The following is a 22,140-nucleotide window of genomic DNA, read 5'->3' on the forward strand; positions in this document are numbered from 1 at the left end:
TCTCATGTCTGCATTCTCCACCACCCACCCACACAGCCTACTCCCCGGATATGCATTCTCTATTTCTGCCCATCCCGGATGCTGTACTAAAATGTGCTCCTCAAGGACTGTGTGCAAGTGCGTGGGTAGCTGCAATATTTACTGGGGCGCTCTTCGCTGTAGGAGGAGAATGGGGGAGGAAAGGGGGGGGGGGGGAGGGGGCGATGGAGCCCGACGGAGGCAGTCAGTCAATACGCTTGGGGACTTGCGTCAATCAGTGACAGGCAGAATAAGCAGTAGAATGAGGGTGTCTACCACAGAACACCAAGGATGGTTGGGAATTTAGCATGGGAATAGATCTCGGTATCCCCTCTAGTTGCTATTCCGTTTAGCCTAGGTCTAATCATTTAATTCGAGTTTTTGGAAGTGCCAAATAGACAGAAAGCCGCCTAGGCTATCGTTGGCTATAGCCTAATCCCAGTTTATTGTAAACTAAATATAGACTAGGCTCTATTTCACACGCACACAAGCTTTCCCGAAAAGTCTAGCCTTTTTGGTTCAGAGGGCGCAGCTAGAACGTGTGTCAGCATGCTTCAACGCCCACTGGTGACCCGACCAGCGCAATGATGGATGGAGAGACAATAGAGCTTTGTGTAAATTATAATCTCGGAACCCAGAATGAGTCTGATTTATTGAGACTAGATAGATAGATAGATAGATAGATAGATAGAAACTTTATTTATCCCAGGGGGAAATTCAGGACTATGCAAATGAAATCACACAGCTGTGGTGAACCTATATATAAACCATAGCCTAGGCCTAAGTCATTCTCAGTCCCAATTTGATCATGTTTGGAATCAAAACAATCGATCAGTCATGTTATTAATGCTAGGGTATTAGTTGTTTTGGTACATAAATTGCAAAGTGTTACCTCGGCTAATTTACATTTGGCAGCCTACGCCTATAGGCCGTGATGTTTCAACCATGATGCCTGTTGCTGCATCATCGGGGAATCCCCTGTTTTATCTGCGTCACGTAGAGAATCTCTACCCAACCGATTGGAGACAGTTCCTCTGCCACCCACTTGCTGATCCGTGCCGCACCGTTATGCTGTTGTCCATGTTTAAGCGAATGCGCTGATGTTTTGGTCATTTCAGAACAATTTCCATATAGCCTTATGCTATCCTTATGTGGACAATGACACTATACAATAATAGGCTACATCGAAACTGATGGCAGGCCTAGCAGCTTTTTTTGCTGCACATGTCACTACTTTTTAGTGGCCTATACAATTTTAGTGGCCTATTTGGTCTTCACTTAACAATTCTTTGGACAGGTGCATGTCATGCGGCGGGGCAAACAAAATGGGAGAATTAAAGGGTTAATAAGCAAACCTCAGTCTTTCAAGCCCCCGCCGCCCACATCTCCAATTTGAAAGCCGCCTCTCTACCGGGAGAGGAAAGCTCTTTTTCGGTCAGATGGCGTGCTGCAGTCCGCCCCCAGGTTTCTCGCGCCCACACAACCAGCAAAAAGGCAGCCAGCAACCAATACGGTGCGCCGGGGGAGGATTTCTGCCAACGAATACAGACGAGTTACAATACGCACAGGGATTCAGCTGATGCCAACATCACTCTAAAGTGGAAAAGAAACCGATTGTAAGGCTACATGTAAACCGATTGCATAGGCCTGAATTAAGAATATGTCGTCTATTTCTACTGATCCCATATATTATTTGTTGATAGTCGGCTTTTTTCTCACTTCTAGTTCATTTCAGAACTCAACGGGACTAGATGGGACTTCAAATCGTAATTAGGCTACACAATTGAAAGTCGAGCCGTAATCGTCGAGGCGTGATACCTAAGCGGTGAACCAAACGTGTGAAAGCAGATAATAAGTATAGTCTATTGATTTATCGTTATCTAGCCTAAGACGGGACGACGCAGGTTGCGCGAAAACTGGATTCTGTTGCTGAGACCGAACTTGGTCAGTCAGCGCGCGCGGGTCTCCTCTGCCAATCCAAACGTCGAACTTGGACGAGGTGAGAAACAGACTAAAGTATATCACAAGAAATTAATATTTTGAAATGTTAATGCTCAAAATGTACGTTTATTGGGCCTATTCGTTTTTAATTCTAGCTAGATCAACTGGCAACACAAGAGCCTGGTTTATTAATGCGCCGATGCCATTGTTTTTTTAGCCTCGCTATTGTTTCGGGACGGGTTTGAAGAGATAAATTGTTTTCACTTGAGAATCATATGCCTAGAGCGTGACTGAAAAAAAAGTAAATTTCACCTACAGATCTACTAAGAAACAATGTCGCGCGTACTGTAATTGGAGAACTCATTCTGATGTGTAGCCTATGCTGTCTGCACCCAGTGTGAAGTGATAACGGACACCCCCTCTTCCTGTTCCGTTAAGACATGAGACAAAATGTTTATATTTACAAATATACAAAACTGGTTACAATAGGCAAACAGAAGTAGAGTTAACATATTGGTATCATTTGTAATTTGGAACAAATGGATATCTATGTAGCCTTGTTCTTTTGGCACAAACTGTTCTCATATTGACATCATATTGACAAATCACAACGTGCATCAGCAGAAGCAATTGACACTACATAGACCACATCAAGATTAGGCAACTGTATAGTTATATTCACTCAGCTATATTGGAATATATAGGCCTATTCCTTCCAACATTGCTCATAATATAATATATTCCTTCCAATTAAAAAATATGAGACATTTCTGAAGTATCATAAGAGTTTTGAATAACCCTGCATAAAGATTCTGGTTCTGCTACACATTAATTTATATTCCCTCCTCTCCATCTCCCCTCCAGTCCTGTGCCATGTCTCTGCCACGCACTCTAGGGGAGTTGCAGCTGTACCGGGTGCTGCAGAGGGCCAACCTGCTGGCCTACTATGACACCTTCATCCAGCAGGGTGGAGATGACGTCCAGCAGCTCTGTGAGGCTGCAGAGGATGAGTTCCTGGAGATCATGGCATTGGTCGGTATGGCCACCAAGCCACTGCATGTGCGTCGGCTTCAGAAGGCCCTCCGAGACTGGGCGGCCAATCCCGCCCTCTTCAACCAGCCGCTGGCCAACGTGCCTATGGGAGGCATCCCGTTGTTTAAAGTTGATGGAACAGGCACAAGTGGGACGGCTGCGGGAGGACCTAGGAGGTCTCTGAGCAACGGCCAGCCGGGGTCGCCGTGTGAGAGAGAGGACAGGGCCTGCCTTACCCCTCTGCACAGTGGAAGTCCCAGAAGCCCCTGCTCCCAAGCCTCCCCGCAGCCCCCAGATCCCCACTACAGGGACAAGCTGTCGCCTATGGACCCCCACTGGCTCAGCCCTGAGCCGGACGGGAACAGCGCCTCAGCCTCGGTATCAGGGGTTGAAGAAGAGCAACCTAGCCCACCTCTGCTCCCTCCTCGTCCCCCAGGTCCATCCACACCCCCTGCCTCATCCTCCTCCCTCTCCCCGGCGGCCCTCTCAGCCTGGCCGGGCGGCCAGCTGGATGGGGAGACGGCACGGGCGGTGGGGGAGAGTGTGGACAGGCTACTGAGGACCTTGCCAAGGTCGGACCCTGGAGAGATAAAGACACTGCTGAGGATGAACAAGAAGATGGCCAAGACAGTCGGCCACATCTTCAAAATGGGGCCCCAGGATGTTGCCAAGGAGGAGGAGATCCGCAAGTACAGCCTCATCTATGGGCGCTTTGACTCTAAGAGGAGAGAGGGCAAGCAGCTCACTCACCACGAGGTGAGGGCATCAGCGCAAGCACCAGTGTTCTGTCTCTTATGTAGAAACCTAATCATGATAGCTCCACTGGAGCAATGTTGTGTTGAGTGCAAATGTAGCTCAGTATGCAATGAGTAAGCTAGCTGGGAAGGATAACTTTACTCACAGATGTAAAGGCATTTTCATGATGGCCATGGGTGTGTTCATATCATACTGATGTTTTCTCACTTTCAGCTGATTATCAACGAAGCCGCTGCCCAGTTCTGTATCCGTGACAATGCCCTTTTGCTGCGGAGGGTGGAGCTCTTCTCATTGGCTAGACAGGTGGCGAGAGAATGCGCCTACACCTCCACACTCAAGCATGCCAGGTAAGGGCACCAACTTCCACAGTTTAGCAATTTCCTCACCACCTCACCTTAACACCCGCTCACCTTGTTTTTACCTCCAGAGCAGTGTTCTGCACTAACAATCTAATAAGCACTCGATTGAATCAGGTGTGTTAGTATTGGGCTGGAACAAAAGAGCAGAAACATATTGGAAATCCAAGAAACATGTTTGCTTTTCTCGGCCACTTGGAGCATATAGAAACCAATGCATGGTTGCCGCAGAGGGGCGTTGAACAAAGCTAAGAACTCCCACAGCATACAGCATGCATAGCTAAAGCTGCCCAAGGTCATCATAGCACTAGCCCGCAGTGTATCAGCTCCACAACAGTCATACAATGTGACCAACAAAATAAAAACACATGTCAAAGCAACTCATCATGTACTCAATACACGATGAATAATGTATGTGTTTACTGTTAGTCACATATCCTCAAGGCTTGGCTACCCAACATCAGCTTGCAGATGGGTACATTGAGGTACTCACTAATGAGCAAACAACAGGACCAAGAGGGGTTTACAGAGGAGGCTTGAAAATGTTCTTCCATCTTTTTTTCTGCAGAACAACTGCTGATGACTGCAGCTTACCATCCCAAAAGAGAGTGAAACATGAGGTGCGTAGACTAAAGTCTGGCGAGACCAACTAGATTATGCCAAAAAATAACAGTCTGATATTTCATGTTGTCCTTTTTATGTATCACCATACTAGCCAAACAAAGGGAGACGTGCTCAACATTTTCTGTACTGGAATTAGCGCAGGAATTTGCAATTGCTTATGCAAAACAATTTCTGTCAGTGTCACTTTTGCAGTGTGGCATGTAAGTACACAACGTGTGACATGTTGTGTGTTCCAGGTGATTGTGTCAGAATGTGTGTCTTCTCTTCACGGAGTGGAGGGGTCAGAGGGCGTGACCCAGAGGGCAGATGAGGACAGCTTATCTGGAGAGAGCCTGGACAGTTTAACACAAGGTATGGTCTTTCAGATCTTTCATGAAAAATAAAGATTTTTTGGTGACACAAGCATTTAGTCCTGATCCTGTGTCACTTAAATCATATTTCATTCCCAGACATTCTATATGTGTTTCTGTAAACGTCACAGAGCCTCACTGCTGTAAGCGCCATTTATTCTGTAATTGAGAATGTTGGTGATCTCTGTATTGTCAGTCTTGTCAAGAAGATGAGTGGTTAAAAATGGCATTTACACCTAATCCTGTCTGTCCTAATAGACGTAGGCTCACAGTGCAACCAATCTCCATCCCCCCGCCCCCCCACCGACACCTCCATCCCTGCCAACTGGAGTCGCCATCTCATGCAACAAACGCTTATGGATGAAGGGCTGCGATTGGCTAGGATGGTGTCACATGACCGCGCTGGCAAAGTCAGCCTAGGGTCAGAGGGGAAACATTCCACAGGTGACTTTTTGAATAATGGCTTACAGATACAATCATATATGTATTCTTTACCTATACAGGGGATCCCATTGAGAGTAAAACATCTCTTTTTACAAGGGAGACCTGTCCAAAGTGAGAGCGTAGCAAACACTCACAAGATATTGTCTTTGTTGACTACCCCCAATAGAGATAATAAGTGGAAACTAAGGTAGGGACGGGTTGATAAGTCAGTTAACGAGTTTTGCTGCCCTCTCTTAGTAACTGCTTCAAGGATCTTCAGTTTGAACCCCAGTGAGTCACAATCTCTGTGCAGCGACGCCTCCCACCTTCAAGAGCTGAATTTCAGTGACTGGGATGAGCAGACTAGAGAGAGAGGGGGAGAGTGAGAATGATATTGCGAGGGAGGGAGGCTTAGGGAAGAGTGGAAGAAGAGGGAGCTCTCAGTTACAATTTAGATGGGAAAACTATACTAAACATAAATGTCAGTGTATTAAATTGCTATGTGGTTGAGCACTGCATGTTAATCAATGATGGTAACACTTAAAATGATGCTGCTGAACCTTTCCTCTTATCACATTGAATTATATTGGAAAATGTGTAAAGGTGGAGCATTGAAATAAAACCTTTTTAATTCTCTAATGATCCTGAAAACTACTGTTCAGTAGCACTGGGCTGTCACAGCAGGGTAGAGAGAGAGAGAGAGAGAGAGAGAGAGAGACAGCGAGAAGGGGCGTCAGAGGAAGTGCTGTGGGGGCGGTAGAATCGGAAACCCCCCTCCCTCCTCCCCCGCCAGCAGCTTACGTCAGAGTGTGTTAGGTGAGTGGGCTGAAGGGCGGGATGGATGGAGAGAGGGGGCGAAGGAGTGGGATGTAATTGGAGGGGCGTTGCACTGACTCACCAAGCGACAGAGTACAAAAATAAAACCCGTGGGCAAGCAAATGGCACAGGCTTTTTTTTCTACCTTTTCTCCCTTTCCTTAAGAGGATGGGGAAAACAACAAAAATGACATGTATTTCATCTCTCTATGACGTCGGTCTGCCTCGCTTCGCTTTGTTCGTTGTTCTCACTCACCCTGGTTTCCGTCTCCTTTCTGTCTCTCTCACTCAGTGCAACATGACTTGTCTTCCCTAACTGCACTTCCTCCATCGATTATATTAGCAGCTTAAGTGGTCTCTAATTCTATCACAGAGACTGAAAGATCTTGACATTTAAATCCAACATAGAGATAAAATGCTGAAGGGTGCCAGTAAAAACATTTCCACCATCTGTGATGTACATCAAAAATTGATTAAATTATATATGTAATAATTATATATATATATATATATATATATATATATATATATATATATATATATATATATATATATATATATATAAAACCAATCCTGTATATGCTTTAGTCATCGTTCAGTTGGCCATAGCACTGAAAGGATCAGGGGAGGTGATGTTGTGTCATCTAGCGTCAGTTGGTGATTGGCCTTTATCTTTCTTCTCAGACTTTGAGGGAAAGACAGAGAGGAGGGGCTTAGTAGCAGTATGCAGGAGTAGCAGCCCTGGCAGCACCAAAGACGACTCGGACCACGGGGGAAAGTGAAACCACTCATCCTGACTGAGAACCCACCTACAACCCTGCCTCTCAACTCTGCTTGGATCCTGGAGGGCCGCAAACTGAGCAGGCTTCCATCTGTACTTATACCATTGACACTTGGGCGGACAGGTGGGCTGCGGTGGGGGGTGGAGGTTATCATCACCATTATTATCTGAATCCGGTGGTTCAGGGACTTAAAACATCATAAACACTGTGGTCCTCCAGTAGTGACAAGTCTACAATGCTCTACAACTTTACCTCTGTACATATCCAAACCCCACCCAATCCTGTGGTATAAGATTTCTGATTTCCATAAGATTTTCCTCCACAGGACCACTAACACTCAGAAACCCGTGGGAGGCATGTCAGACACTGATGAGGGACAATGTCTCAATTTTCCTTTTAGACGTAAGCCCCATAATCCCCTTTCCCACCCCAGCCCCAGAAAAATGGATGCAAAATATTGACATCATGACTCTTTTGGTGCTATTTTTGTTCTGTTGATACAGTACAAGTCTGTCACTGAGAAATAACTGATGAGGAAAAGTAATAACTGACTCTGCCTGAGGGCTTGAATTTATAGTTCAGCTCTTTGGAGTGTCTATCTTTTGATAGCGAGTAGAGCATGAGATTCAGAGGGCTTTTGTCCAGTTCTGTCACTGACACCCACTTTAAACAATATATATTTTGAGGGGGTGGGTTTGGATGTTAATATACCTGTGTTAATACTATTAAGCCTAGATTAGATGTGTTGGTGAACTCAACTTTCTTCATTTAACTTTATAAGGTTTCAACAACCAAATGTCATTTTAAAGTATCAATTATTAACATAACTCTTACTTGAGGCAATTAGGTAACAATGAGAATAATTATCTTCTAATGTTTTATTTTTGATACAGTGTGTGTGATATCACTACATTCTTGAGTGCAAAGATAAGGAGAATTAACTTGTATTTTCATCACGCAGGAATATATTTCCAATTTAAACATCTGAAGAATGCATAATACAAAGAAGCATATGTTATTGGTTATGAATATTTGATAGAAATAAGTTTGGACCAAAAAGAAATCAGGGAAAAGCCAGGACATCACATTCTGATCAGTACCTCAAGTGTTACCTCTTGCCTCTCAAGCATTACACAACCTCCTCAGTTTGTTATGTTGAACAACAGATTATTTATTTTGTTAAATCTCAATAAATGTTATTTTATTGTTTAAACCCTTGTCGTTCCTGCAATTGTCTCACAGGAATCTGTTTGTCAGGGAGGATAACATTTAAGATTATGAAGAGCGTACAACAACAGTGAAGAGTTGCGTCATTCAAATGTTGCCAACATCTTTCAAGAACTAACAGAAAAACACCAAGTCTGGACAGTCATATTCCCACACTACCCCCACTGTCATCACCACCAGCACCATCAACACCACCCCCGCTCCGTAGACTTGTTTGTTCCTTCCCGTTCTACACAGAGCGTTAATCCCATATAGACTATGCCTACATGACTCACCTGGAGTTGTGATGTCACCCACTCCACTCCCTGCAAATCTGCAACTCCCCCTCCTCTCCAACCAGCACCAGAGGGTGCAGACTAAACATAGATGACGCTGCCAACCGTGTAGCAGGTTGAGGAGTTCCGCTTGCATTTGCATTACTGCTCAGATCGTAAAACATACCAAAAATAAACATGACAACTATAGAGACACAATAAATGAAGCTAAAAGAAATTAAAATTATTTTGCCAAATAATATATGAATGTACATCATGTCTAAATTCAACAGAGAGAATCATGCCTATTAACATTTTACTGTACAAATGTCAATATCATGTTCAACATTTGTTCTTTATCAATGCTGTTTAATAACAAGATAACTATGAGACAGATGCTGTTACATGTCACATGGTTCTGGTGCCCTCTAGTGCTATATTAGATACTGTTTCACTCCACACGTTTTCCATACTCAACCCCATAGAAAACACAAAAAGATGTATTTGGATAGAGAAATAAACATTTTTAGAAGCGAATTTTATAAATATTACACAGAAAAGTTCAATAAGCATCATGACAAAGCCAAGAAACTATGTAACCTTTTTTCTCGATTGCTTGAGCACGTCTTGAAATAGTATTATTTTGTAACATTTTCAAAACAGTTAACATGTTCCCCTAAACAGTTTGCCAAAACACCACATTCCCCTTGCAAAATGCACTATACAGTAACTCTCAAAACGTACATGTCACAAAAGCAAATCAGTGCATCAAAACAGTATCCTTTGTCATCTAATGAAAAGTTAAATCCACCATTAATTTTATCATGGTGCACTAAATAGTAACTATAACCATCAATATTTATCTAAAATATTCAATCAAGCAGGTAGTTACAACAACCGATTACTGGAGAACACAAAAAGTGTCAACAAAAACATTTACAGTAATCTATTCTCTCTGGTCTGCTAGGCCACATGCTACTTGCACAATGTATGTTATTTCTGTGGGCATGTGAACTTCAGTTTCATACAAATGGTGCAAGCAGTCGAGAAAAAATGTAACATACCAATGACAAACAAATGAAAATAGTCAGCACTACCCAACGGAAGACACAAAACCCTTGTTTGTCTAAGTCACGTGTGTGTGGAGGTGGCGTAGGAACTCCCCTCTGGTGGTGGTGTGGCCGGGGAACACTGCATGGCAGAACTCACACACCTGAGACTGCAATGCCAGGTCTGACATCAGCATCCCCCCCACCTGGCTCAGGAACTCAGTGTTGAGGAAGGAGCCACAACCGCCAGGCATCTGAGGAGCAAGGGGGTGAGAGAGGATCAGAGGGGGAGTGGGGAGTAAGGAGGTGGTGGGGAAGTGTGGAGAGTGTATGGTAATAGTGAGAGCAGTGGTGGTCCTCTGTGGCTCAGTTGGTAGAGCATGGCGCTAACAACGCTTAGGTTGTCGGTTTGATTCCTGCTGGGACCATATATACTGAAACATGTATTCACTCACTGCAATGTAGGTCGCTTTGGATAAAAGCGTCAGCTAAATGGCATATATTATGGTGGGAGTGGCGGTTGGAGGCGAGATGAGAGGGGGTAGTGGGGAGGAAAGGGTCGATAGTGGAAGGCGAGGGTTAAAAGAAGATAAGTGGAAAGGTGTATAGTCCAAAGGCCACCCTCTCCTCCCTTTTGTCTCTATGGCTTATTCTAGGCAGCGGCCATTCTTGGGCTCATTATTTACATAAATGTGTGTACAATGTATATATATATATCAGTGGCGGTTGGTGCTGTTCAAGATTAGGGAGGACGATTTTTTTTTTTTAACGAGTATGGCTTTCAATTACAGCATATTGGATGACTGCATTCATATTCCCTTCACCCAGCTCAATGTAACATTGATAGGTTTAGTTTATTACATACCGAGCCCGGGCATGATATTAGAATTTGCCCACCCTATACCCATCATGAGGTTGCTACTGTATAACCTAGCTTACACATGGACATTTCTAACACAGGTGCACAGGAGGAGCGATAGATTGGACGTGACAAGGTGACAGTGGCACATTCAATACAGTCTTTCACACTGTTGCCTGGATCCAGCTGATCTGATCACCCGCACACACAATTCACTTTCTCCTCTCACCTTTTCCCTTCAGTGCACAACAGCTGTCTGAGCAAACCTCTCCCAATAAATGCTACAATAAACACTACACAGCATATATTCACAATATGTGTCCCGAAACGTCTGAAAGTTGCACATTTAAGAGATATTCATATTTTAAGTTAGGAGTCTTTTCAATTGATCAACTGACCAATTTTTCCATAGCAACGTTCTATGTTTAGGCTTGGGTGTAAATAGAGTACAACTGCCCCTTTCTAAAGCCCTTAGGAGCGGGTGGCCTTTGGACTAATAGTAGAGAGAGAGTTTCGGAGGGGTTTGGAGAGTGTAAAAGGGGTGAGATGTTGGAGGGGGGGACAGTGATGCCAGGAGGGAGTAAACTATGAACAAAGGTCCTCTGTGGCTCAGTTGGTAGAGCATGACACTAACAATGCTTAGGTTGTGGGTTTGATTCCTGCTGGGACCATATATACTGAAATGTATTCACTCACTGCAATGTAAGTCGCTTTGAACAAAAGCGTCAGCTAAATGGCATATTATTATTACAACAATGGAAATCACATATTCAAGGGAAACATACCGTAAACATGTGTGGCTTCGCATTATCACTCAATAGTCCGTCTGCTTGTTGCCCTGGGACACCAGAGAGAGCCACCGTTCCATTACACCCTAAAGGATCCTGGGGGGTGGCTTTTAGGACCTCTTTTCTTTCTGCCCCCAGATGGGCCACGTCCAGCCGTAATCTGCCCATACCCCCTGCCAGGTCAGACAATATGCCCACACTTCCAGATGGGCCTCCGAGGCCATGGTGCGCAGCCATTTGGAGTTCTGGCCCTGCAGGGAGAAGCTCTGAGCCTACCTGGGAACACTGGACTGGGATTGACACCATGTCCCCGAGTCCTCCATCTAGAACAGAGGTCCCTGATAAGGAGAGAGCAACCTTTCAGAAGTGTGTGAAAACAATATATCATGTGCTAGTTACATGTGCAGGTATGACTGACCTGCTGTATGCATTGGATATTGACTGATGTAGAGGATACCAGAACTAGTATAATGAGAGGTTTATAATATATTACAATATAGACTGAGAAGCAACCTTGCTGTCTCTTCAGTGCCTCTGTGAGCTGCTGCAGCAGAGCGGCCTGTTTCAGACACAGCGACCGCAGGCGCAGGAACTCCCAGTACAGCTCTGTGTACGCCTCCTCCATCTCAGAAATACAGGAATCTTCACAGAAGAAACAGCTTTGAGGAGGTTGTGTTTATTTTACAGTGAGAAAATATCTAGTAGGCTAAGCCAAGACATCTGTAAAATCAACATGAGGAAGTGGACCATGTCCAAACAATACAGAGGGAAAGGCAATCTATGGAAGGGCAGGACATCAGCTCTTGTGAGTGATATTCAGTGTAATTGTAGATCACATTCTGCCTGACGTGGTGTGTAATATGACTTGCCCCTTTGGGGACTGAGTTTACATATAGGCCTAGTAATGACTCCCTTTGAGGCCTCACACAAAGTATTTGTTGCCACTGAGTTATTTACGTTTTCATTACACACAAAAAGTCCTATACTGTAGACGTAAGCATACTGTCAACTATCTAGTCTACAGAAGGAAGTGATAAGAAAAAAGGGAAGCAAAAGCCCGTTGGAGGGGGACCCTATCAAACAACATATGTTGTAGACTGACATTTGTGAAAGCTTTGAGGGGACACTATATACAACTATACAGTAATATGACATTTGTATTTAATAAAGAAGCTTATATTATACATCATTTTGTGTCATAATGTACAACAGAATTCGGCTTAATTTCTTAATAAACACTTAATGAAGCACTTATAACAGATTTATTAACATGAAAATGTCATTAGGACTGCAGGAGCACGTGTAAATTTGAGGCAGCTTGTTGATATGTTTAATAGGCTATTGCATGTTTGATAAAGAGGTTACTGTTTGTGGGCTTTTTTAAATCACCAAGTCAATTTCCTGTATGTGCAAATATACTTGGCCAAATAAAAGAAGTCTGATTCTGATTCTGAATGCCTTGAAGCTGTAGAAACCCTGAATCTTTGCCATTATACAATAACATATAGGCCTTGTCAATATGTGTGAATAATCAGAGACCACAATTTCGCTGGTTGAATCTCTATGCACTGTCCACACGAACCAATTAAAGTCGACTCACAGTTTATTCTGTTCGAAGCACTTCAAATACGTGGACACAATTAAACTGACAAGAAAGGTGGAGAATGATGACTTACGACCATATGATCAGTCTTTCCTGTTGGATGCGACACGTAGCGAAAACGCACCTAACGTTGTTGAACAAGACTTGCATTAACGTCTATGTCGAGGGATATCTTTAATCTTCAGTCAGTTCCCACTGAAACAGGAACTTCAAGTTGTTCTGGCGAATTCCATTATAACCGGGTCACGGATGAGTACAACAGGGAAATTGAGTTGTTTCATGAAACGCATTGGAGCAGATACTGTACACTGGAAGCCAAGGGTCAATTCACATTATTTTTCCATCAATGACAAATCCCCACTTATGTTTTAGCCCATGCAATAATTGATTACAATGATAGTCAAAATGCAGACAGCAGACATCACTCGCGAAACATTTGAACAGCACTCCATGATTTACTCTCGTTTAGGTCCATGATTAGATTTTCCCTTGTCTCACTAATTCAGACTAGAATGGGGACTAGAATAACTAGAATGGGGATTAGATTTTCCCCACTGGTAAAACTACAAATGAACATGTACCTTTTGGTTGCAATGGTTTCCTGATTACAAACCAACAACACAGATAAATAAAATAAATAAAAACAAATCAAGTCACCTTCAGTCCCCCCCCCAAAAAAAAATAAGGTAAAAAAAAGAAAGAAAAAGGTAATTTGACACAAAATAACCTGAGTGAGATGTGCCCCTCATTTTACAATGCACCATATTTACCAAGTGAGGTAATTAACTCAAACAGTTACACTTAATACTACACACAATATCCAATATAATTTCCTTGCATAATTCTTCATACAGCACCACTACAGGACAAACCCTTGCATTTTGGAAGAGCATGGTACAGCTATGCTTCATTGGCATATTTGTGAACCCACCTCTATGCTATGAAAAAGGTTTGTAGATCATAACATTAGCTTTTAAATCACAAATGGGAAACCTTTGCAAGAACGCAGTGAGTAGGAATGTCAGCTTTTGAATCAAGGTATAAACTCAAACAAACCGACAAGGGACTCCTTTTAAATGTGCAAGTATGCCCCTTTTCAACCCACTATCCATACTACAGATATGAATTGTTTGTGTGTCTGTGTGTGCGTGTGTGTATATGTGAGTGTAGTCCACGGACTTGTATGGTAAATGGAATGGATTAAGACACACAGCACAGTAACAATCAAAGTGATCCATGCATCGAATCAGTGTTAACAATTCACCGGTTTGGATAGTTTTCAAAAAAACAACTTCACTCTCAGTTCCAATAAAATGAGATGACATGGTCTCTAATCCACTGGACTGTGTAGCCTGAGGACCTTTGAATAAATAGAATAGATTAACTGGCTGCTGGGTGCTTTCTCCCTCCGGGTCAGGGTTTGGGGTAGTTCACTGAGAACAGGACCATGTTGTGCAGCAGTAGAGATGTCTCTGATTCTGCAAAGCATAGAAAGGGAAGCACAGCATTAAGACAAAGATAGTATCTACAGTATCTAAGATCCAAGTGGTACTGTACACAACTGTGCTTATTTTAATGAATCCCAAAGAAGATTGTAATAACAACGTAATAACTACGTAATAGTTATTACCTTAGTCCTAAGCAAATACGGGGTAAGTAGCATAATGGTCCCTAACAGGTGCATTGTGAAAGCCAGGAAGTGATATGATCAAAATAGAGTGTAGAGAGAGCCAACTGTCATTGTGAACCAAGCTTTCAGTATGGCAGAAATCCAAACAGGAATACATTGTGACTGACCTTTCAGCTGGGTGGACAGCTGAAGCCACTGCAGGAGCCACTCTTGACAGTGGCTAGAGCTGAGGCTGCTGGGATTGAGTCCCCGCAGGTAACACGCCTGCAGAAGGGAAGGAAGGAAGGAAGAAAAGGGAGTGTGTCACTTGCTACTGTATTCCAGTGTGGTTCGTTTAGTTTGAGAGTTGTCTGAACATTGACAAGTTTTGTTTAAGAATAACGCAATTTGAAGGTGAAGCTAAACTTCATGTTCTGAAACATCACCATAGCAATTGTAACCCAAGCTTGTGGAACTCAAGGAACCACTGAATAATGTCTGACTCTGAACAATCAAATATTTTAAAACAAACCGAAACTAAACTAAACAAAGCAAAAGAGTAAGAGAGAGGGGTTTGTATGGCATTAAATCAAGTGGAGGTGAATGCTGAGTCATGGACCTGTCTTATCTCTGCATCAGTGAGTTGGGCCTGGCCCAGGGTGTCCAGAGCTCTGTCCAGGTAGAACAGTTCCAGGGCTTTGGACCTCAGACGGCGCCGAATCAGGAACCCTGGGAGCCAGGGGGTCAGGAGGAGATGGGAGCACAACAGCCTCTGTGTGAGAAGGAACCAGAGGAGTGGAGGGAACATGGGTAAGAGAATAAGGGAGGCCAGATGAGTCATGAGTCTGAATTGATACACTCCATTTAAGTAAGACAAACAAGTTTGTTGTGTTTCTTTTACACAGAGAAAACAAAACAACTTGTATCGAATGGGTTCTCTCTCACCATTTGACCTGAGTCCATAGCTGATATTCCCAAAGGATGTCCAGAGAACACGCCTCGCACTGCGTTGATGTCATTCACATTAGGATGAGCTCCATTCTGGACCTGTAAAATACCCAATCAGTCTATCCAGGGTCATTTTTAATATGGACAAGAGGTTATTCTCAGATCTAAGATAACAATGTTGTTGGAGGTTTAAGTGAGAGACCTTGTTGCAGAGGTTGAGAAGGTGGCTGCGGAGGATCCACTCTTTGACATGGGGTATCGTCCAGGCAATGCCTTTCAGGATCTCCTCGCGGTGTTGACACCGCTGCTCATGGTACATCCTCTGGTAATCTGTCAGCTGCTGAGGAGTCCACAAATGACGAATCAGAAGTTGACGAGGAAAGAGGTACCTGTGAAAGGAGAGGGATTGGGGACAGATTTGTCCCCTTAAGCATTAATTAAATATCCCAGCAAACTGTGGAATCATGATTACCCTACAGGTCATTACATTTTGGGCTCTCTTAAATCCCTCTAATTGTTGGCAATTGGAGTGGTCCATCAGAGCAATGTTGATTCAAATCAACTTACATGAGGGCAAAGACCAAGACGATGGCAAAAGGTGGCAGAGATATCAGCACCAGGGGAATGGCTTTGATCATGTCTTTGCGAAACTGAGAAAACACGAGAAAAAGAGATGGAAAGAGAGAAAGAAAAGTTTGCATATTTGATCAGTTGCACTTCTGCAGTGTTTTCCTGGGAATGCCATAAAACTCTCCCACAAGCTACAGTAATGTGAAAGCTGTACAAAATTACTGCCAGGGTCGGGGTGAAGAGCAACACACTGGCTGACCATAATGAGGGTCTCCATCTCACGATAAGGCAGATGTTTGAGAGGAATATCTTTGGTGAGCATCTTCATCCTTATCCTCCTCGTCTCCTTCACATCTTGAAGAATGAGTCGAAATCCTACAGCACAAAAGCACTTCAATGGAGAGCAAGATTGTTTAAAAAAAATAAAAAATAAAATGTACATAAGCCTGACATACAAGACATACTGTACATGGTCCTTTCGGAGAGCAAGATTCTACATAGAGAGAATTCATGTTTTCTAGTGCTGCACAGAAAAACAGACTTTGTCAACATAACATTACAGCATGAGAATATTATATAGAATCCTATACCAACAAAAAAAAACCATTACAACCCTAGAGTCGTTTGTGAGAAGTTGTCATTTAGGCATAGAGGGGCAGTTGTGATGGTCTTACCTTTTACAAAGGTGTGATACAGGATGTAGATGCGGGGGAATCTGTGCTGAAGGAAGCGCTCATACCTCTCATTAGCTCTCTGAATGATACCTAATCTGGCCTGGGATGGCGAGTAGTGCCTGCAGTATAATACACTGTAGGAGAGAGTACAAAATGCAATAATTGAGCAAATTTCCATAGTGGAATAATACAATTCTCTTGCCATCTTATCATATCACACAAAGAGGGCACCATGGAATCGCAACACCATTATTTACTATGTCTCAAGACAATAATCTATTTTCAGAAAGGGCAAGACCACTTGCTTTGATATGGTGTCATGAAACATGATGATTTGCTGACATGATATATGTGGACCTCCGCCCTCACGTGCCCAACCGGCGGCGACATGATACATTAGCCGCCAGCTAGCTCTATATTGCCTAATAATAGCATTGGGAGAACATATCTAGTACAGTCATGTCAGTACAGTACTGAAAACGAGCTACCAAACCAAAATATATTGGAATGTTTATCTCGTGTGCTTGGAACATGATGAGCGACTGGCTAGCATTTCTAGTTTCTTTATGTTTTCACAATACACAGATAATGTTAGTTATCCAGTACCTTAGTCTTGAATAGGTTAACATTCGGGTAAATGTCGGCACGGCTGAAACCCCTTGAAATTGATAACTGCATCGTATTATTGTTGTACAGCATTGCACCCCTGTCTTTCCCAGCGCCATGGTCGTGTACATGGCTCGCGACTGGCAGGGTGCCCCAGGCAGTGCTGGTCAAACAGCAAACGGCACGCCATTGGTTCGAGGGATTACCGTAATGTTTAGAGTAAGATTGCGTGAATACATTCACAGCCAATGTTAAGTATTTTCTATGCTCAAAACGCGTTGTAGACATAACATTAAAGATGTATAGTCATATTCAAATAGCTCTCATTTGAGGGTACATTTATTCTATTGTCACTTTATTTTGTTGTTGTTGTTTGTGATGTGAGCTGCTGTAACGACTTAATTTTCCCTCGGGGATCTATCTATCTATCTATCTATCTATCTATCTATCTATCTATCTATCTATCTATCTATCTATCTATCTATCTATCTATCTATCTATCTATCTATCGAATATAACTGGATACAACCATGCCCAGTGCTCACCTGCCAGTGCCAATGAACAACCAGCAGGTGGCAATCTTGTACCTTGGCACTGCGAATAAAACACACTGCACATAGCTGCTGTAGGTGAAGTCAGGGTCTCCAAATGAAGACTGCAAAGTCAAGGTGTCCCTCGTGATCTGAGTGAGTTTGGAGTGTCATTTATAAGTGTATAGTGTCAGGCATTGCTGTGATATGATTTGTTTGGATCAGGGTTACAGCATTGGTTTAGAGCATTTTCAAATAATACACAGGGGAGTGAACAGGAGATACTGACAGTAGCACTGAGACATATAAGTTGTGGGTGGAACTGTTTTGAAAAGAGACACTTGTGCATGTCACAATACAATTCTGGTTTAGGTTGCTGTTGGTCTAAACTAGACCCTGGCAGTGAACACTCATTCAGAGAGAGAGAAAATCACTTGATTGAGCCACAGTTCAACCAGGGGACAGGGACATCCTGTCATTCGAGTTTATCGGCCAACAGGCCATGTGATATCCAATATATTAAGCTCTCTCTTGGATCTATATTGGGCACTGTCTAAGCATTGCAGGAGAAGATTTGTAGTGGCTGTTCTGAGAAAGTCTAGGTGGGTATCTCATGTTGTGGTTGAAGTAGCTCTACACACCAAGCTCTCAGCAACATATGCTGTCCTTTCATAATATCATGGGGAAAACCAATGGGCATTTTACTTGTTTTTCCCCCAACATGTATAACTTCTTACCACCAAATTACCATTTGTGGTATTAGGATGACTGTGCACTATACAATTTCTCATTTAGTGTGAAAATTCAACAGATAAAGACTATATCCGCTCAATGCTTGATTCCATAAATTATATTTTTTACATTTCATATAGGGACCATCTTGGTTTCAGGGTAAAGAGCCACAACCTTTTATTGTGATTTATCATTATTTTATGATAGGCCATAGGCCTGCTCTGATGACCAATAGTAGTGGGGTAGGGATAACTGTAACCATGTAACCAAGCACAGAGAGCGCTAATCCACGGAGGGTATACACTGCCAACACACACTCTGTCACATCTAAGTGGCATTATTGATTTCATGTGATGAAGCTCTATTTTTAAAGTCTGGCTAATATTGGAAAACATTCTTATGATGCCACCCCCATACCCCCTTGCCACTCCTCCCCAATGTCTGCAGAGATAAAATGTGAGCCCCTTGAGGAACAGGCTGTCCACATTTTGGGATCCACAGTCACGCAGTGAGGGGGTCGGAGAGGTTAGAAGGGGGGTGGGGGGGAGGGGGGGGGGTTCTGTTCCTCTTTCCACTGTTCATGTTCTCTCTTATACTCTTATAAACGGTTTTACTGTAATGCCTTATCTACACTTAGCATGTGACTCATGGTAATCGGCCATATTAAAAACCACAGTGTCATATTCTTCAACGTTTCCCCAGTTACAGTGCCACCTGCTGCTTTATATTGTATATCCGATGTTAGTCTAGTTCGCGTGGTACATTTTAGATTTACATTTTTAGAGACTCAGTCAGTACATAACTTACATGATTGATTGTGTCTGGAATGATCCTTGGGACAGGCATGACCAACAGTGTTGGGATTTGTTACTTGAAAAGTAATCTATTACATATTATTTTTACACTGTCCATTCAGCATGGCGCTAAAGGCCTACTGTACCTGTACCAGTTGTGCAAAGGTGTAGATGTTCCTTTAGTACTGTCCTCTAGTACATTTCACCATTGTTTGATCAACTTTGTTTGAGTTACATTTGTCCTTAATGATAAGTAATCCCTTTGATGTTATGCCTTTTATTTCAATGCATTATTAAAACACAGCTGCCATCTTTCTTTGATTTTGGCTTTAAGACAACAGGAAAGAAGTTACAGCATGAATCCCATTAGCAGGAGACAATGCTTTTAAAATATATATATATATATAACACTCCGGCAGAGATATGATTCTGAAAGTAACTGAGGCATTGAAACTGTAATGATATTACAATATTTGAACACAGTAACTTGTTATATCACTTGTTAGTCAATAAAGGTAATATAATGCATTACTTTTGTAAGTAGTTACCCCAAACACTGATGACCAAGGTAAAGTTCAACAAGGATACATGGTGTATAGGAATGCTTTTCAGGTGGAATGTAAATACATATTTCTTCATTGTATGTAGGCCACTTTATAAATTCTCTTATGTGTGATCCATCAACCAAAACATTAATCAGTAAGAGGAGTAACTTTAGTGTCTTTAGTGAGGTGTTTGCATCTGACTTTGGAGGGAAAGTGATAAAAACCTGTGCAAGACTACTCCAGCAGCTCTGGGATAATTCTCCTCTTACTAAGGTTATCTCTAGCCAACTCTTACCCTACCAGTAAAAACATGCATTTTATTGATCCCCGAGGGGAAATTAATTAATTCTGATCACCCCAATCGAGCCAGCCAGAGGAGGAGTTGTACAGTCTTATTGCGGCAGGCAGAAAAGATCTCCTCTAGCGCTCCTTAGTGCAACAGGGTTGTAGTAATCTGTTGCTAAAGGAGCTTCTCTGCTCTGCCACAGTGTCATGTAGGGGATGGGAGGGATTGTCCATGATGGCCAGGAATTTGGCCCTCATCCTCCTATTGGCCACCACAGTGTCCAGGGTGACACCGAGAACAGAACCAGCTTTCCTAATAAGCTTGTTCAGCCTCTTGGTGTCACCTTCCTTGATGCTGCCCCCCCAGCATACCACCGAGTACAGCACTGTGATGGCCAGCACTGACTGGTAGAACGTGTCCAGCAGAGTCCTGCACATGCCAAAGTACCTGAGCCTCCTCAGGAAATAAAGCCGGCTCTGGCCCCTCTTGTACAGGACATCTGTGTTACCAGTCCAGTCCAGTTTGTTACCAGTCCAGTCCAGGTGCACCCCCAGGTACTTGTAGCTCTGGAACACCTGAGCTTTACGCTCATGTACATTGAAGTATGCATTTCGCTGGGCTTGCATGAAGTGATTGTCTGTGCATGTATGCCTCAATAAATGTATGCAGATACATCATACATTTGTATTCAGACTGTGTGTGGTGCTGATACAGACTATACAAGTTCCTCGCTCACAATTTCAAGTGTCAATACAGGTTATAGCTTTGAAGTTATAGTTTAAAACCCACATGCCCTGAACATTTACGAGACAGCATGTAGTATAGAGTATAGTAAGTGACTGTGGACATGCAGCAATGACTGTGATTTTTATGATCAAAATTCAAGGGTCTAATGCATGCATAGCAGCATATATTTTAGGAACAGGCCATCTTTTCAAAACAAGCAGAAGAAAAAATAAATGTTTATGTCAACAAACTAACCGCTGTCCTTTTCCCTCACAAGGCAGGTTTCATCCTTTATTTGTGTGGGTCTTCTCCATTTTTCTTTTCACAAAGCCAGTCCCCCAGATGAACTCTCAGGCTGAGGTAATTATTGAAACATGTCCCAAAACACTGAGTGGGAGTGAGAGTCGGAAGACAAAAGTGAATGGGAGTGACCCCTTTAAATCATTTTATTCATGTGTTTCCTCCACAACCGTCATCCACAGCAATGGTTTTTCTGTTGAACAACGGGCCTTTTTTCTCCATTTGCTCAGTGGGAAACAGTTCCCACAAAAAACAGTCAAACGCATCCATTCAGTGGAGATGAAATCTCTTTTAATGTGTGATTCAGGATTTCCCATGCCCACACATTCAAAAATGTCTCCATTACAGAGAGAGGAGGGTATGATGAACAAAAAAGTGACAAAAAAAGAAAAGGAAAATAGGATTCTTTTGTTGGAGGTTGGATTTTCGTCAGGGGTAGGATTGTGAACAGGGGTTGGCGTTGTTATGAACAAGCAGGATGATTCATGCCAAGGGCTTCTCTGTATGTTGTACATCCAAGATGAACCCATCAACAAGCCAGCTTGTGATCATGCTACACTTACCCTCTAGTTATTTGCCTTGATTGAACAATGATAAGAGAGAGATTCACATACTGTTAGGGACTGGAACAGACAATACCACTACTACAGTATCAATATATACTATACCATGTATTACACATGGGCCTATTCTTCTCACACACAACTCATTGGGACTATGGGAAGTGCCAGCAAGCACCTGTTACATGATCCTAAGATTAAACCTCACTGATTGGGCTGGATATAGACAGACCGATAAATCTAACACAGACAAGTGAACAGTCAATAGGTACTTTGGCAATGAACACTTGACATAGTGAGACAGTATATTGATATATCGACACTGCTGCTCAGTGTCATGGACAGGTTCTTTGGCAGGATGTTATGTGACCCTTGCATTGCTT

The 22,140-nt window shown here is 42.9% G+C and overlaps 3 protein-coding genes across 6 annotated transcripts; 1 reads left to right on the forward strand and 2 right to left on the reverse strand.

The window, feature by feature from the left end:
• The first annotated feature begins 1,591 nt into the window (after positions 1 to 1,591).
• nab2 (NGFI-A binding protein 2 (EGR1 binding protein 2)) lies at positions 1,592 to 7,136 on the forward strand. 4 transcript variants are annotated; one of them, XM_083669122.1, is made up of 8 exons: positions 1,605 to 1,634; positions 1,754 to 2,017; positions 2,824 to 3,747; positions 3,961 to 4,094; positions 4,672 to 4,723; positions 4,964 to 5,078; positions 5,336 to 5,521; positions 7,000 to 7,136. In XM_083669122.1, the coding sequence occupies exons 3-8, from the start codon at positions 2,833 to 2,835 to the stop codon at positions 7,095 to 7,097; spliced, it is 1,500 nt and encodes a 499-aa protein (XP_083525248.1). In that variant the 5' UTR covers positions 1,605 to 1,634; positions 1,754 to 2,017; positions 2,824 to 2,832; the 3' UTR covers positions 7,098 to 7,136. The 4 variants fall into 4 exon arrangements, with proteins under 4 accessions (XP_083525247.1, XP_083525250.1, XP_083525248.1 ...); XM_083669121.1 differs by having other exon boundaries at positions 1,592 to 2,017; XM_083669123.1 differs by lacking the exon at positions 1,754 to 2,017 and having other exon boundaries at positions 1,611 to 1,634.
• LOC310804045 (uncharacterized protein) lies at positions 7,123 to 14,270 on the reverse strand. Its single transcript, XM_083669127.1, has 4 exons — positions 12,951 to 14,270; positions 11,788 to 11,916; positions 11,272 to 11,612; positions 7,123 to 9,881 (listed from the first exon to the last, which is right to left on the reverse strand). The coding sequence occupies exons 2-4, from the start codon at positions 11,897 to 11,899 to the stop codon at positions 9,705 to 9,707; spliced, it is 630 nt and encodes a 209-aa protein (XP_083525253.1). The 5' UTR covers positions 11,900 to 11,916; positions 12,951 to 14,270; the 3' UTR covers positions 7,123 to 9,704.
• Positions 14,218 to 17,404, reverse strand: LOC310804044 (LETM1 domain-containing protein 1-like). Its single transcript, XM_083669126.1, has 9 exons — positions 17,285 to 17,404; positions 16,679 to 16,812; positions 16,264 to 16,379; positions 16,002 to 16,084; positions 15,637 to 15,823; positions 15,432 to 15,533; positions 15,106 to 15,258; positions 14,675 to 14,771; positions 14,218 to 14,355 (listed from the first exon to the last, which is right to left on the reverse strand). Exons 1-9 carry the CDS (start codon positions 17,401 to 17,403, stop codon positions 14,291 to 14,293), a joined length of 1,056 nt encoding a protein of 351 aa, XP_083525252.1. The 5' UTR covers position 17,404; the 3' UTR covers positions 14,218 to 14,290.
• Positions 17,405 to 22,140: the final 4,736 nt, after the last annotated feature.

Source organism: Argentina silus (assembly GCF_951799395.1).
Source record: "Argentina silus genome assembly, chromosome: 4".
Lineage (NCBI taxonomy): Eukaryota > Metazoa > Chordata > Actinopteri > Argentiniformes > Argentinidae > Argentina > Argentina silus.